The 12435-nt window shown below is 51.2% G+C and overlaps 1 protein-coding gene across 2 annotated transcripts in view; it reads right to left on the bottom strand.

Annotated features, from left to right (window-relative positions):
* The window catches only part of PTGIS (prostaglandin I2 synthase), a 50391-nt gene extending 39964 nt beyond the window's left edge, over positions 1-10427 (bottom strand). Inside the window, exon 1 of one of the 2 annotated variants that reach the window (XM_025263307.3) lies at positions 9880-10427. In XM_025263307.3, the coding sequence (XP_025119092.3) occupies positions 9880-10412 (533 nt within the window). In that variant the 5' untranslated portion in view covers positions 10413-10427. Of the gene's footprint in view, positions 1-323; positions 6034-9879 lie in introns of those variants that run through there. The other variant, XM_044927558.2, reaches the window with a different exon arrangement.
* Between the last annotated feature and the right edge of the window lie 2008 nt (positions 10428-12435).

The following is a 12435-nucleotide window of genomic DNA, read 5'->3' as shown; positions in this document are numbered from 1 at the left end:
CTTCCCTGCTTCCAGGACAGGGGGCTTTGGTGCCTTGCCCAGCAGACCAGGGGGGACCACCTTCCCTTCATCCTTTTCCCCATCCCAGTCTATCTTCCTCCACCATGGCCTCTTGCCTCCTCGATCTGACTGTTCCCCAACATAACCCAAACAGGGAGACAGATGGTGGATGGTGAGACTGGCTAGACTGGAGGGTTGGAGTCCGGGCAGTTTGGAAGTCCCAGTAGGTGTGAGGGCACAGGGCAGCAGGAAGCACCTCCCCAGCCACCGCCTCCTCTCCCCACCCCCACCCTGCCCCTGAGCCCCTCACTGAGCAGACTCACAAAGGTGCAGGCGGCTCTGGGACTCGAAGCGGGTGCGGCGGAGGACCCTTCTGTTCGCCCGTCATCTATCTGGGAGCCAGCATCTCCCGAAGGCTCCGTTTCCAGGATGGCAGAGCACGGGTGGGAGGAAACCAGTGTGCACCAGCCCCCACCCAGCTCAGGTCGGAGCCCAAGGACACAGGAGTGGAGACTTTTGCACCAGAGCGGGGATTCGGAGGGGACAGGACAGGTCAGGGGCCCGACTTGAGCACCTCCTGGCTTCCAACCAGCCCTGCTTCTTGCTGGCCACGAGACTTTGCTTCTCCTGCCCGTTTCCTCGTCTGTAAAACTGGAGTGTTGACACTACTGAGCACATCGGGCTGTGACAAAGATGAAGCGGTTACAGAACAGTGCCTGGTGCCTGGCAGCTGGGGGCAGCTGGAGCGGGTCCGAGAAGCAGGACCAACATGACTCTTGGGTGCGTCGGCTATATGGCAGGTCCTATGCATTCTCCAAGGGGGCTTCCCTGGTGCCTCAGTGGTACAGAACCCACCTGCCAGTGCAGGAGACGCAGGTTCCATCCCTGGGCTGGGAAGATTCCCCTGAAGAAGGAAATGGCAGCCTGCTCCAGTGTTCTTGCCTGGAAAATCCCACGAACAGAGGATCCTGGCGGGCTCCAGCCCATGAGGTCGCAAAACAGTCGGATGCGACTGAGAGATTAAACAACAGCATGAATTTTCCAAAGGTTTCCTTGCTTGGTGATAACGCTGATGCCTGATGCGGCCTGAGGCTCACTCAGGTATTGAGAGAGCCAGTTCCTAGGCAGGTTGATAAGAAGCTCTGAAGCAGTGGTACTACAATATGTAGATGATATTCTCTCTGTGCTGAGACAGAGGAAGCCTGTTAACAAGCCTCAGAAGATTTCTTAAACTTTCTGGCAGGCTGCAGTTACTAGGCATCAAGAGAAAGGGCTCAGCTCTGTCAACAATCTGTTAGATATGTGGGCCTAATTGTATCAGAAGGGACTAGGGCCATAGGCCCCGAGAGAATTAAACCTATACTAAATCATCCCCTACCTATGACTTTAAGACAATTGAGGGGATTTTGGGGAATCACAGGCTACTGTTGCATTTGGATTCCAGGTTATGGGGAACTTTCCCGGCCTTTATATAAACTTACAGCTGAGACTCAGCAGGCCCAAACCGACAAGCTGGTTTGGTCTCCAGATACTCAAAAGGCTTTTAAGGCTCTTCAGACTGCTCTCCTACAAGCTCCCACTTTGAGCTTGCCCACAGGGTCAGAATTTAATTTGTTTGTCACTGAAAGAAAAGGTATGGCCTCGGGAATTTTGACACAACCCCGAGGGCCTCACCTGCAACCTATTGTTTATCTAAGTTGAGAAGCAGATGTAGTTTCACGTGGGTGGCCCCACTGCTTAAGAGTAATTGGGGCAGCGGCTTTATTAGCACCTGAAGCTTTAAAAATAATTAATGGACGAAACCTTACTGAACTGACTTCTCCTGATGTGAGTGGAATCTTAAATTCTAAGGTTAATACTTGGATGAGAGACAGTAGGCTTCTTAAATATCAGTCATTGTTGTTAGAAGGACCAGTAACTAAGCTTAAAGTTTGCGTAAATTTAAATCCTGCCACTTTCCTTCCTGAGAAGGAAAATGAAACACCTGATCACGATTTTCCCAATTCCTAACTTTATGCAGCTCGGGAAGATCTAATGGATACCCTGTTAGACAATCCTGACATGGAAATATTTACAGATGCCAGTTCTTCTGTTTGGGAGGGGAAGCGTAAAGCAGGTTATGCCATGGTGATGGCTGAACAGGTTTTAGAAGCAAAATCTCTCCCCCAGGGAACCAGCGCTCAGCTAGCGGAGCTTGTGGCTCTGACCTGAGCTCTAGAGTTAAGCAAAGGGCAGCGGGTAAATATACTGATTCTAAGTATGCTTATTTGATTTTACATGCTCATGCTGCTACATGGAAAGAAAGAATTTAAAATGGCAACAGGAGAACCTATTAAGCATTTCAGAGAGATCCAGAGACTTTTAACTGCTATATATTGTCCTAAAGAAGTAGCTATTATGCATTGCAAAGGGCACAGCAGGGATGCGAGTAAAGAAGCCAAAGGTAATCAGCTGGCTGGCTGTCAAGCCAGAACGAAACCCCTTGCTGCAGATGCCTTTGATCTGGACAGGTACTGTAAACAGGAAAAACCACAGTACACTGAGGAAGAATTAGAAAGATATGAGATAAGAGGAGCAAAGATGACTGATAAAGGATGGTTACAGTCCGAGGATGGACGATTAGTAATTCCTGAAATTGCTCAATGGAAAAGTTTTCCTAAAGCTTTAGAATTAGCTAATCATGTAACTCAGCTCTCAGCTTTCCAACAGGCACTAACTGAACTCCGGGAGATGACTCCTGACCCAGTCTGAGTCGAGCAAGCCTCTATCTGAGCCAGGAACCGAGGTCCTGATAAAAACATTGGGATCTAGGGGCCAATCGCTTGGGCCCCTCTGGGAAGGCCCTTACCAGGTTATTCTTTCTTCTCCCACTGCTGTCAAAGTGCCAGGAATTGATTCATGGGTGCATCACACTCGAGTTAAGAGGTGGCACCCTGACCAGAAATAAGTGGCGTCATTTTATGTCTTTGCTCTGACTTTGTACTTTTCAGATGGGCCTGATAATCTATGTGAGCCTACTTCTGCTGACTCCAAAAGTCCTGAGTCTGCCATTTGACCCTCCAGGCAATGCCTTCCCGTCCTGGGCTCATTGCTACTTTGCATTCCACAATCGGTCTAATTGCTGGGTACTTTAATAAAACTTTATTACACAAAAGCTCTGAGCGATCAAGCCTCGTCTCTGGCCCCGGATTGAATTCTCCTCCAGAGGGCAAGGATATCAGCATCTTTTCGTGGTTCAGCAACAACCTTTCAGTATTCTTTGCAGAAGGAAGTATTCCTATCAAGCCCATTTTACAGCAGATGAAACTGAGGCCCAGAAGGGGCTAAGCCACTTGCCCGAGGGCCCACCGTGGAGGGTCTAGGTCTCTAATCCAGGCAGGCCTGGTTACGGAGCCCACAGTCTTTATCCAACCCTGGCCCCAATTCACCCCAAGTGGCCACGTGGACCCCCACTTTTCCGGTGAAGAGACTGAGACACAGAGAGGTTTCAGCGACCTGCCCAGATGCAGGAGGTTTTCGCCCAAGACATATTTTGGGGAGTGGGTGGGGCTTCCTTTCCATCCTTTCGCTCAGACTGCCACCGGAGCTCCCCAGAGAGCCCGTTGTTATTGCTGGCGTCAGTCATCTTTCCCCAGTAAAGTCCCGAGGAGGTGCAGACAAAGGCAGGAAGCTGGGGGCCCGGGCGTCTGACCCTTGAGGTGCCAGCGGTTCCTTCAGCCCACGGGCCTGGAATCCAACTCAGGCCCCAGTCACATTCCAGGGTGACTCAGCCAGAGGCCAGCAGGGCGGAGGAGGCTCTATTTTGGGGTCTGTGGTCTCTAGCCTCGCCCACTGACACTCTCACTGATTTGAGGCACCGCCAGACCGTGGGGGACAGGGATGCCGGGCTTGACCCTCTCATCCGCAGCTCCGGCCCATTCGGCGGACCACTGCCCGCCCTTCCTGGTTCAGATACGGAGGCAGCTCTTCTGATCCTCCTGGGAGCCTTGATTCTCACCACAGGAGTTCCTCAAAACCTGCTCATTCTTTGCTCACAGACCCCACCACCAATCCCACGTCCTGTCCCGTCTCTCTCTCCCTTGAAACTTTGAGAGAATCAGGGAGGAAGTCATGCCTGGATATCACCCACCTTTGGGCCCCTTGACGTATCCCATCCTTTCTGTACAGAATGTGGACACTTCTTGTAGACCTAGTACTGAGAACAGTGGGAATACTGGAGTGGGTTGCCATTTCCTTCTCTGTCTGGGACATAGTAGGCGCTTAATGCATATGTCTCAGTTGAATGAGTCAAGCACATAGTTGGTGCTCAATGAGCAGCACCTGCCTCCCGGGCTTAAAAGAGGGTTCAGGGAGCTAGTGCAGGTCAGGTGCCTGACACACAGCCCATGTTCTGGATGGCCCAGAACAGAAGCTGCTCTTTTAGCTGAGCAGTGTGGGTAGGTGGATTGCCGGGCTTCTCTGCTCAGGAGTCTCAACTCCTTCAGGGCCTCAGGGTGGATTCCATGGGGGACCAGAGACGCTGTTTGCTGCCCAGTTGAGCTGGAAACTCCTGAGCTTCTATTTAAACTGTTTAACCCGTTCCTTCCCCAGGATTCATTTGCAAGCTGCTGGCTGCTCACCAAGGGTTCCCCCTAACCCTCTTCCACTTTTCCCTCTCATTGCCTCCAGGGTGTAGAAAAACCACATGGCTGTCTTGCTCTAGCTTGTTGTTTTCCCATTTTTGCAATGGACACAGATTCATAGAATTGTTTCTCAGCATAATAAAGAAAGATACAGTAGAGCAAGCACAGCGATAAGTAGAAAAGTTGAAGAGGCAATAGGGAGTGGTGGGGACTGTGGCAAGGTTTAGAGAGAGTTCTGCTGCTGAGTGCCAGGCAATTGCCGTGAGATCTTCCAGGAGAAGCAGGAAATCTGGAACCGTGTGTGTGGGCTCCCCCAGTTTTCTCCCCTTGTACTGTGTGGTGCACACCAGACCCACCTGGATCTGAATCCAGCCATGGACTACCATTTGGGGACCTCCAGTTACTGCACGTTGAAATGAGACAGTTATTTGTGCCCAGTAATTCTATATCCTGGAAGGGCCCAGAGCAGCCCTTGTGCCTCTAAGAACCCTCATCTGATGCCACCATGACCTCTGATTCCCCGCCCCCGCCACCGAAAAGGGTCTCCCACCCAGGAGACCTCTTCCAATGCTCCCTGCAGCAGCCACAGAAGCACAAAGAGGAAGACCAATGCATTCAGCCTGCTGCAGTGGGATGGGGCATGGGAGACCAGCTGCGTGAGCCATCTCAGAGCACAGATGGGGAGACTAAGGCCCAGAAAGTAGGAAGGATGTTTCTGATACTCACAAGGGAGAGCATTAGCCCCAGAGGGCCCAGGAGTTAGACTTCCAAGTCCCAACCCAAGACCTCCTAACTCCACACTCACACCAGGGGAAACATTCATGGTAACTGAGCCAGGTTTGAAAAATCTTTACCTTGATGGCAGAAATTTGAATTTGGACTGGGAACTAGATATTAAGAATTATCTTTGGAGAAGGAAATGGCAACCCACTCCAGTATTCTTGCCTGGAGAATTCCATGGACAGAGGAGCCTGGTGGGCTACAGCCCATGGGGTCGCAGAGAGTAGGACACGACTGAGCGAGTAATACTAGCTGTCTCTGTTACATGTTTGTTTGTCCTGCTCAATTTAAATTATTTTTCTTACTTTTCCTAATTATATAAGTCACATGGAATATAGGTAGTGAAAAGGACAGCAAGGTACACTTAATAGTGTTACTGGATCAGTTGATAATATTTTTATTAGATGTGTTGTATGTACAGTAAGGAAACTGGCATCCAGTTTTCCTTTCTTCTGTTAGCCTTGTTGGAGTCTGATGTACAGATTATGTTCGTTGAGGTAGGTTTCCTCCTATTCTTTTCTATGGGAGAATTTGTGGAATATTAGATTGGTAAAAAGAAAGCTTTGTGATCCTGGAATTTTAAGGGAAATTTTTTTTTACTATTGATTAAATATCTTTAATGGTTAAAAAAAAAAAAAAGAATTATCTTTTGGGTTGGGGGCGGGGGGTGGGGGGTGGGGGCGGTTCCCCTCGTGGCTCAAAGGTAAAGAACCCACCTGCCAATGTAAGAGACACGGGTTTGATCTCTGGGTCAGGAAAATCCCACATCCAACAACTACTTAGCTTGCTCTCTAGAGCCTGGGAGCTACAACTGGCCCATGGCCGCTAGAGCCCCTGCTCCTCAACAAGAGAAACCACCGACATGAGAAGCCTGTGTACCACAGCGAGAGAGTGGCCCCTGCTCACCAAAACTAGAGAAAAGCCCACACAGGAGTGAAGACCCAGCACAGCCAAAAAAATAATAAACTAAAAAAAAAAAAGAATGATCTTTTAGGGAACTCCCTGGCAGTCCAGTGGATAGGACTCTGTTCTCACTGTCAAGGGCCCAAGTTTGATCCCTGGTGAGGGAACTAAAACCCCACAAGATGTGTGGTGCATCTTAAAAAAATAAAAGACAGTAGAAATCTATTTTTTTTAAAGAAATTTTAACATGTATGCTGACATACTTAGTGTTGAGATATCATAATATCTGTAATTAAAAATATTATCAACTGTGAAATCAAGTGCCCGGTGCAAGGGTTTCCTATACAATTCTTTTTATTTTTTCTATATAGTTGAAATTTTTCATAATTAAAAATGTTTTGATTTTTTTTTTTAAAGGCCAAAAGTAAAGACAAGAGTAACTGACTGGACTGAAGGTGAAGGTGAGGTGAAGTTGCCCAATCGTGTCCGACTATTTGCAATCCCACAGACTATAGCCTACCAGGCTCTTCCGTCCATGGGATTTTCCAGACTGACTGAAGTAGTGCTTTTTTTTTTCTTTGAGTGAGAAAAGCAACAATTTTGGAACCAGCTAGATGTACAGTATAACTTTCGTGCAGACATAAGGAGGTCACTTAGCCTTCCTAAGCCCCAGCTGTCAGGTAGGGTAATGGACCTCACCTGGGATGCTGATTAGGCGCGAGCAATGAGCCGTGGGAGAAGCATGGCTTTGAGTGTTTTGACTCAAACTTTGAATCACTGTCTACACAGCATCAGTCTCATGTCTCTCTTTTCCAACACTTGATTATTTGTCCTTCCTTCCATCTAGTCAAGGCTACGGTTTTTCCAGTGGTCATGTATGGATGTGAGAGTTGGACTGTGAAGAAAGCTGAGCGCCGAAGAATTGATGCTTTTGAACTGTGGTGTTGGAGAAGACTCTTGAGAGTCCCTTGGACTGCAAGGAGATGCAACCAGTCCATTCTGAAGGAGATCAGCCCTGGGATTTCTTTGGAAGGACTGATGCTGAAGCTGAAACTCCAATACTTTGGCCACTTCATGCGAAGAGTTGACTCATTGGAAAAGACTCTGATGTTGGGAGGGATTGGGGGCAGGAGGAGAAGGGGACAACAGAGGATGAGATGGCTGGGTGGCATCACCGACTCGATGGACATGAATTTGGGTGAACTCTGGGAGTTGGTGATGGACAGTGAGGCCTGGCGTGCTCCAATTCATGGGGTCGCGAAGAGTCGGACAGACTGAGCAACTGAACTGAAGAATCTTCTGATTGTAGCTGCTTCTCTTACTATCTTAACATCATGTGGTTTAAGACTTTTGGGCTTTCAGATCATGAATAAAATGTGTGGGAAGAGTGAAAATTCATTTCTTCTGAAAATTAAAAATTCTTACAGCCTAGATTTTTAATCCAGGTAACCCAGTCTCAGTTTCCTCCTCTGTAAAACAGGGGTAACAAGAGTACCCCCTTGCTGAGCTGGAAGAATAAAATGAGACTGGGGGTCTCAATTGGGGTCCCTGTGGGGTCTTCCAAGGGTCCAAGCAACTGCCCCCATGGTCTACAAAACGCTCCCCACCAGCTGTCAGTGACCCTCATACCCACCATAGAGCTATATGTGAAAGTCACTCAGTCGTGTCCAACTCTTTGCGACCCCATGGACTGTACAGTCCATGGAATTCTCCAGGCCAGAATACTGGAGTGCGTAGCCTTTCCCTTCTCCAGGGGATCTGTACAACCCAGGGATCAAACCCAGGTCTCCTGCATTGCAAGCGGATTTACCAGCTAAGCCACCAGGCAAGTCCATAGAGCTACATGGACAGATGTCAAAACGAAACTCTAGAGGGAAACAGCAGAGGTGCAGTCCAAAAACAACTCTTTACAGCATTTCCAAAAAGCCTGACAACTTAGGAAAAATAATTCATAATCCATGGGGAAACTTATCTGTGGTTTTTTTTCTTTTTCATTTTTCCAGGCAAATGATTGAATGTATGGTTTTAAGTTTCACCTGGAAAGATGTCTAGAGGTTGAAGAAAACTAGGGTGAAATCATTGTTTGGAAATTCAACCAACACTGTTTAAAACTAAAAGGTTTCCAGAAAATTTCTGCAAGCTTCAGACACACTGATTCAAACACACTTTCACTGCCCTGAGTTTTCTACGGGCAAATGTCTGTGTGGATGAGAAAAGCTGGGAGGCTGAGAAGATATGACAACCAAAGGCACTGAGGCACCCTGGATGAGATCCTGGCACAGAAAGAAGACGTTAATGGAAAAACAGACGAAATTCAAATAAAGCTTGGAGTCTGGCTAATTTTAACAGGCCAGTGTTGGTTTTTTTAGCTTTAATGATTGTACCACGATAACGTAAGCCATTAACAATAGCTGGAATTTGGTGAAGGGTATCTGGGAACTCTTTGTACAACTTTCCTGTAATATAAAACCAATGTAAAATAAAAGGCGTACTTTTAAAAAGATCTGGAAGGTTCCTCCCAAATTAATCAACAGGAGAGGTACCGAATTGTTGGGAGGGTAGTTAGAAGGGCTTCAGTCTTATCTATAATGGGATAAATGCTTAAGTCAAATGTAATTCCTTGTTCAGTTCAAATTAATCTTTTAAACATTTTTTAAAAAGAGACTTAACTGCCATCTCCTTGATTTAAATTTTTCTTTTCTCCTAAATGGCAGATTGTCAAAGGAGCAGGAGAATCATAGGAAGATGAGACAGTTGGCTCTCCTTCTCTGCCAGGCTACCGGACCTCAGCAGAAGGGAGCCCCCTTTCCAGGAGTGCGTTTCTCAGGCAGAAGGAAACACCCAGACTACTCAGCCCCTTCCCCTGGGTCGGGGAATCCTGTGGAAGGTGGTTCCAGGCCCGGTAAGAGGGCATCCTTCAGAGCCTCTGCCTTCCTGGCCTCAACCCTGCCATCTGTGTAATGGGGAGAGGAACAAGGCTGCCCACACGCTGCTGAGAGCGGGGCTGGGGGCTGATGCGGAGCTGGTGCAGGACGCAGTCAGAAGCTGAAGGGCAGGAGAGGGCTTCTTCCACCCGGGAGTCACACGGAGCGTGTCCACGCACCCACTGCACCCCTCAGGGTTCTCACTGAAACCCCTTCTCAGGTACTGGTGTGGAGCTCTGGGCCAGGCCTGAGCTTCTTGCGGTCCAGCCCTGTTAGAGTGTGCGGTGGGTCATCAGCCCTCTGGGACCCCTGTCCCGGCACCTTCCCGCGCGCGTCTCCCCAGCTTTGGGCCAGGCCCTCTCCCCAGGGCGGGAGATGAGCGCAGAAGCCCCCCTGACCAGAACCTGGACCCCCACCTCCAGCCTCGCCTGGGGGATGGTGGGGACAGCGGGAAGGTGACCCCCTCCTGCCCGGGGAACTAGAGCAGGGGTAAGGGGCTCCGACACGGGCCTGAGCGGGCTCGGCGACCCCCTGGCTGCAGCCGGGGGGCGCGCGCCCGAGCGGAGACGCCCCTTTGTCTAGCCCGGGGCCGCGCGGGCCGGCCGGGTTGTGGGGGGAGCCGGGACCCGGCCGGCTTGGGGGGCACTCACCGCGTGCGCCGGCGGGTCAGCAGCAGCAGCAGCAGCAGCGCGGCCAGGAGGCCGAAGACCACGGCCCAGGACATGGCAGGGCTGGAGTCCAGGCTGAGGCGGCGGAGCGCGGGAGGCTGGCTCGGGGGCTTCGGGGCAAAGGGGACCCGGTCCCGGGGCCGACTCCGCCCCCAGCCCACGCCCCGTCCACCCGCCGGGGGCGGGGCCCGCGAGCGCTCCTGTGTCCCCAGGGCGGGTGGGATCGCTCCCGGGCTCAGCTCCCGGGAGCAGGCTCCCACCCGCTGGCCCTGGAGACGGGGCTTGCGAAAAGTGCGGCTGCCGGGAAGGGGAGATGCTAGCTGGAAGGGAAAGCGGACGACGGGAGGGGTGATGTAGAAGAGAGGGGGGGGGACTACAGGGAGGGAGGGGTCCTGCGGGGCGGGGGCAGCTGTTGAGCAGGGATGGGGGACCCGAAGAAGAGGAAGGAAAGGAGTATGGGGGGGACGGAGGGGTGGCGGGGATAGAGAGGCAAGTGCTAAGATGAGGGGTCCCATGGTGGGAGAGGAGAGATAGAAGTGGGAGGGGCAGGAAGGGGCCTTTCCTCCACCCTCCACCTAAGTATCGGCCACCACGGAAGACTCTCCCCTTGCCCTCCCCTCGCCCCCTCCCCCCACCATCCCATCCCCACCCTAGAAGGGCTGCTGCTGCTGCTGCTGCTGCTAAGTCGCTTCAGTCGTGTTCGACTCTGTGCGACCCCACAGACGGCAGCCCACCAGGCTTCCCCTCCCTGGGATTCTCCAGGCAAGAACACTGGAGTGTTGCCATTGCCTTCTCCAATGCATGAAAGTGAGAAGGGCTAGAGACCATTAATTAGTTTTCTATTCTGTTGGTCCAAGTGCAGTGGAGTTGGGCTGGATTATATCGCCCCTATATTGCCTTCAATAATACTTTGGCCACCTGATTGCAAAGAACTGACTCACTGGAAAAGACCCTGATGCCGGGAAAGATTGAAGGCGGGAGGAGAAGGGGACCACAGAGGATGAGATGGTTGGATGGCATCACTGACTCAATGGGCATGAGTTTGAGTAAGCTCCAGGAGTTGGTGAAGGACAAGGAGGGCTGGCATGCTACAGTCCATGGGGTTGCAAAGAGTCCGACTCGAATGAGTGACTGAACTGAATTGAACTGAACTACGGTGGAGGGGACGCAAGAGCTCAGGGCATCTGGCTCTGAGTCTCCCATTCACAATTGTAATGGACAAACCAGTGAGCCTGAGTCCACCACCTGTTCCGGAGCACAGCACACACTCAGAACACGGTGGCCATTGTCACCAGTACCTGGTGCTTAGAGTGCTGGCTGGGCTTCCCAGGTGTCTCGGTGGTAAAGAATCCACCTGCCAGTGCAGGAGACATGGGTTCGATCCCTGGCTCAGGAAGATTCCCTGGAGAAGGAAATGGTAACCCCCTCCAGCATTCTTGCCTAGGAAATCCCATGGACAGAAGAGCCTGGTGGGCTACAGTCCATGAGGTCGCAAGAGTCAGACACAGAGTGCTGGTCTCTGATGCCAGTGGCTCTGCAGGAGACCACCCCTGGGGGCTGGCGAGAACCGGGCTCCCAGCTGGAAGGCCTGGACCTACACACCTCCCACCCCCATTTACATCTGGGAAACCTTGGCTTCCCTGGTGGCTCAGACGGTAAAGAATCTGCCTGCAGTGCAGGAGACACGGGTTTAATCCCTGGGTTGGGAAGATCCCCTGGAGAAGGGAATGGCAACCCACTCCAGTGTTCTTGCCTGGAAAATTCCATGAACAGAGGAGACTGGCGGGCTACAGTCCATGGAGTCACAAAGAGTTGGACACAACTGAAGTACTAGCACTAACCTTGGCCAGGGAACTTCACCTCTTTTAAGCCACTTCCTTATCTGGGAACAGAGGGGTCAGAGTTGTACTTTATCTTGGCAGGTTGCTGTGAAGAATCCATGAGAGCTTGTCAGTAAAGGGAATTGCAAACTAGGAGTGCTGCGCACATGTGAGTTTTCCGAGGCCGTGGGGCAGAGCCTGGAGGTAGGACCCAGGAGGTCTGATTCTAATCCTGTGTCTGCCACTCACTGCTTGGTGAATTAAGGCAGGTTTTGTTTCATCTTACTGATAGCCCTTGGAGGAGTTGTTACTCTCCCCTGGCCTCCTGGGTTCTGCCCTCATCTCTCTGCAATGCATTCTTCTTACAGTAGTCAGAAGGACTTTTCTAGAACCTCAGTCAGATCCTCTAGTGAAGCCTGCTCAGACCCTCCATGGCTCCACGTCACTCAGCCCACAGGGTCCTGTAAGGACTTTGACCTGCCCCCAACCACTGTTACCTCCCTGATGTCCTCTCTCCTAGCTCTGCTCCAGCCACACCCACCTCCCGTGCCCTCATGAGTGTGCCAGACTCACTCCCACCTCAGGGCCTTTGCACTCGCTCCTCCCTCTGGCTGGCCACTCCTCTCAGATCTGTGCACAGCTGGCTCTTTCCACTGCACCCCTCACCCCTCCGTCCCTGCTCAGTTGTCATCTCCTCAGAGAAGCCCTCCCTATCTGC

Source organism: Bubalus bubalis, chromosome 14 (genome assembly GCF_019923935.1).
Source record: "Bubalus bubalis isolate 160015118507 breed Murrah chromosome 14, NDDB_SH_1, whole genome shotgun sequence".
NCBI classification, from domain to species: domain Eukaryota; kingdom Metazoa; phylum Chordata; class Mammalia; order Artiodactyla; family Bovidae; genus Bubalus; species Bubalus bubalis.
Note: the sequence above shows the minus strand (reverse complement) of the source record. Positions and strands in the feature narration are given on the sequence as shown.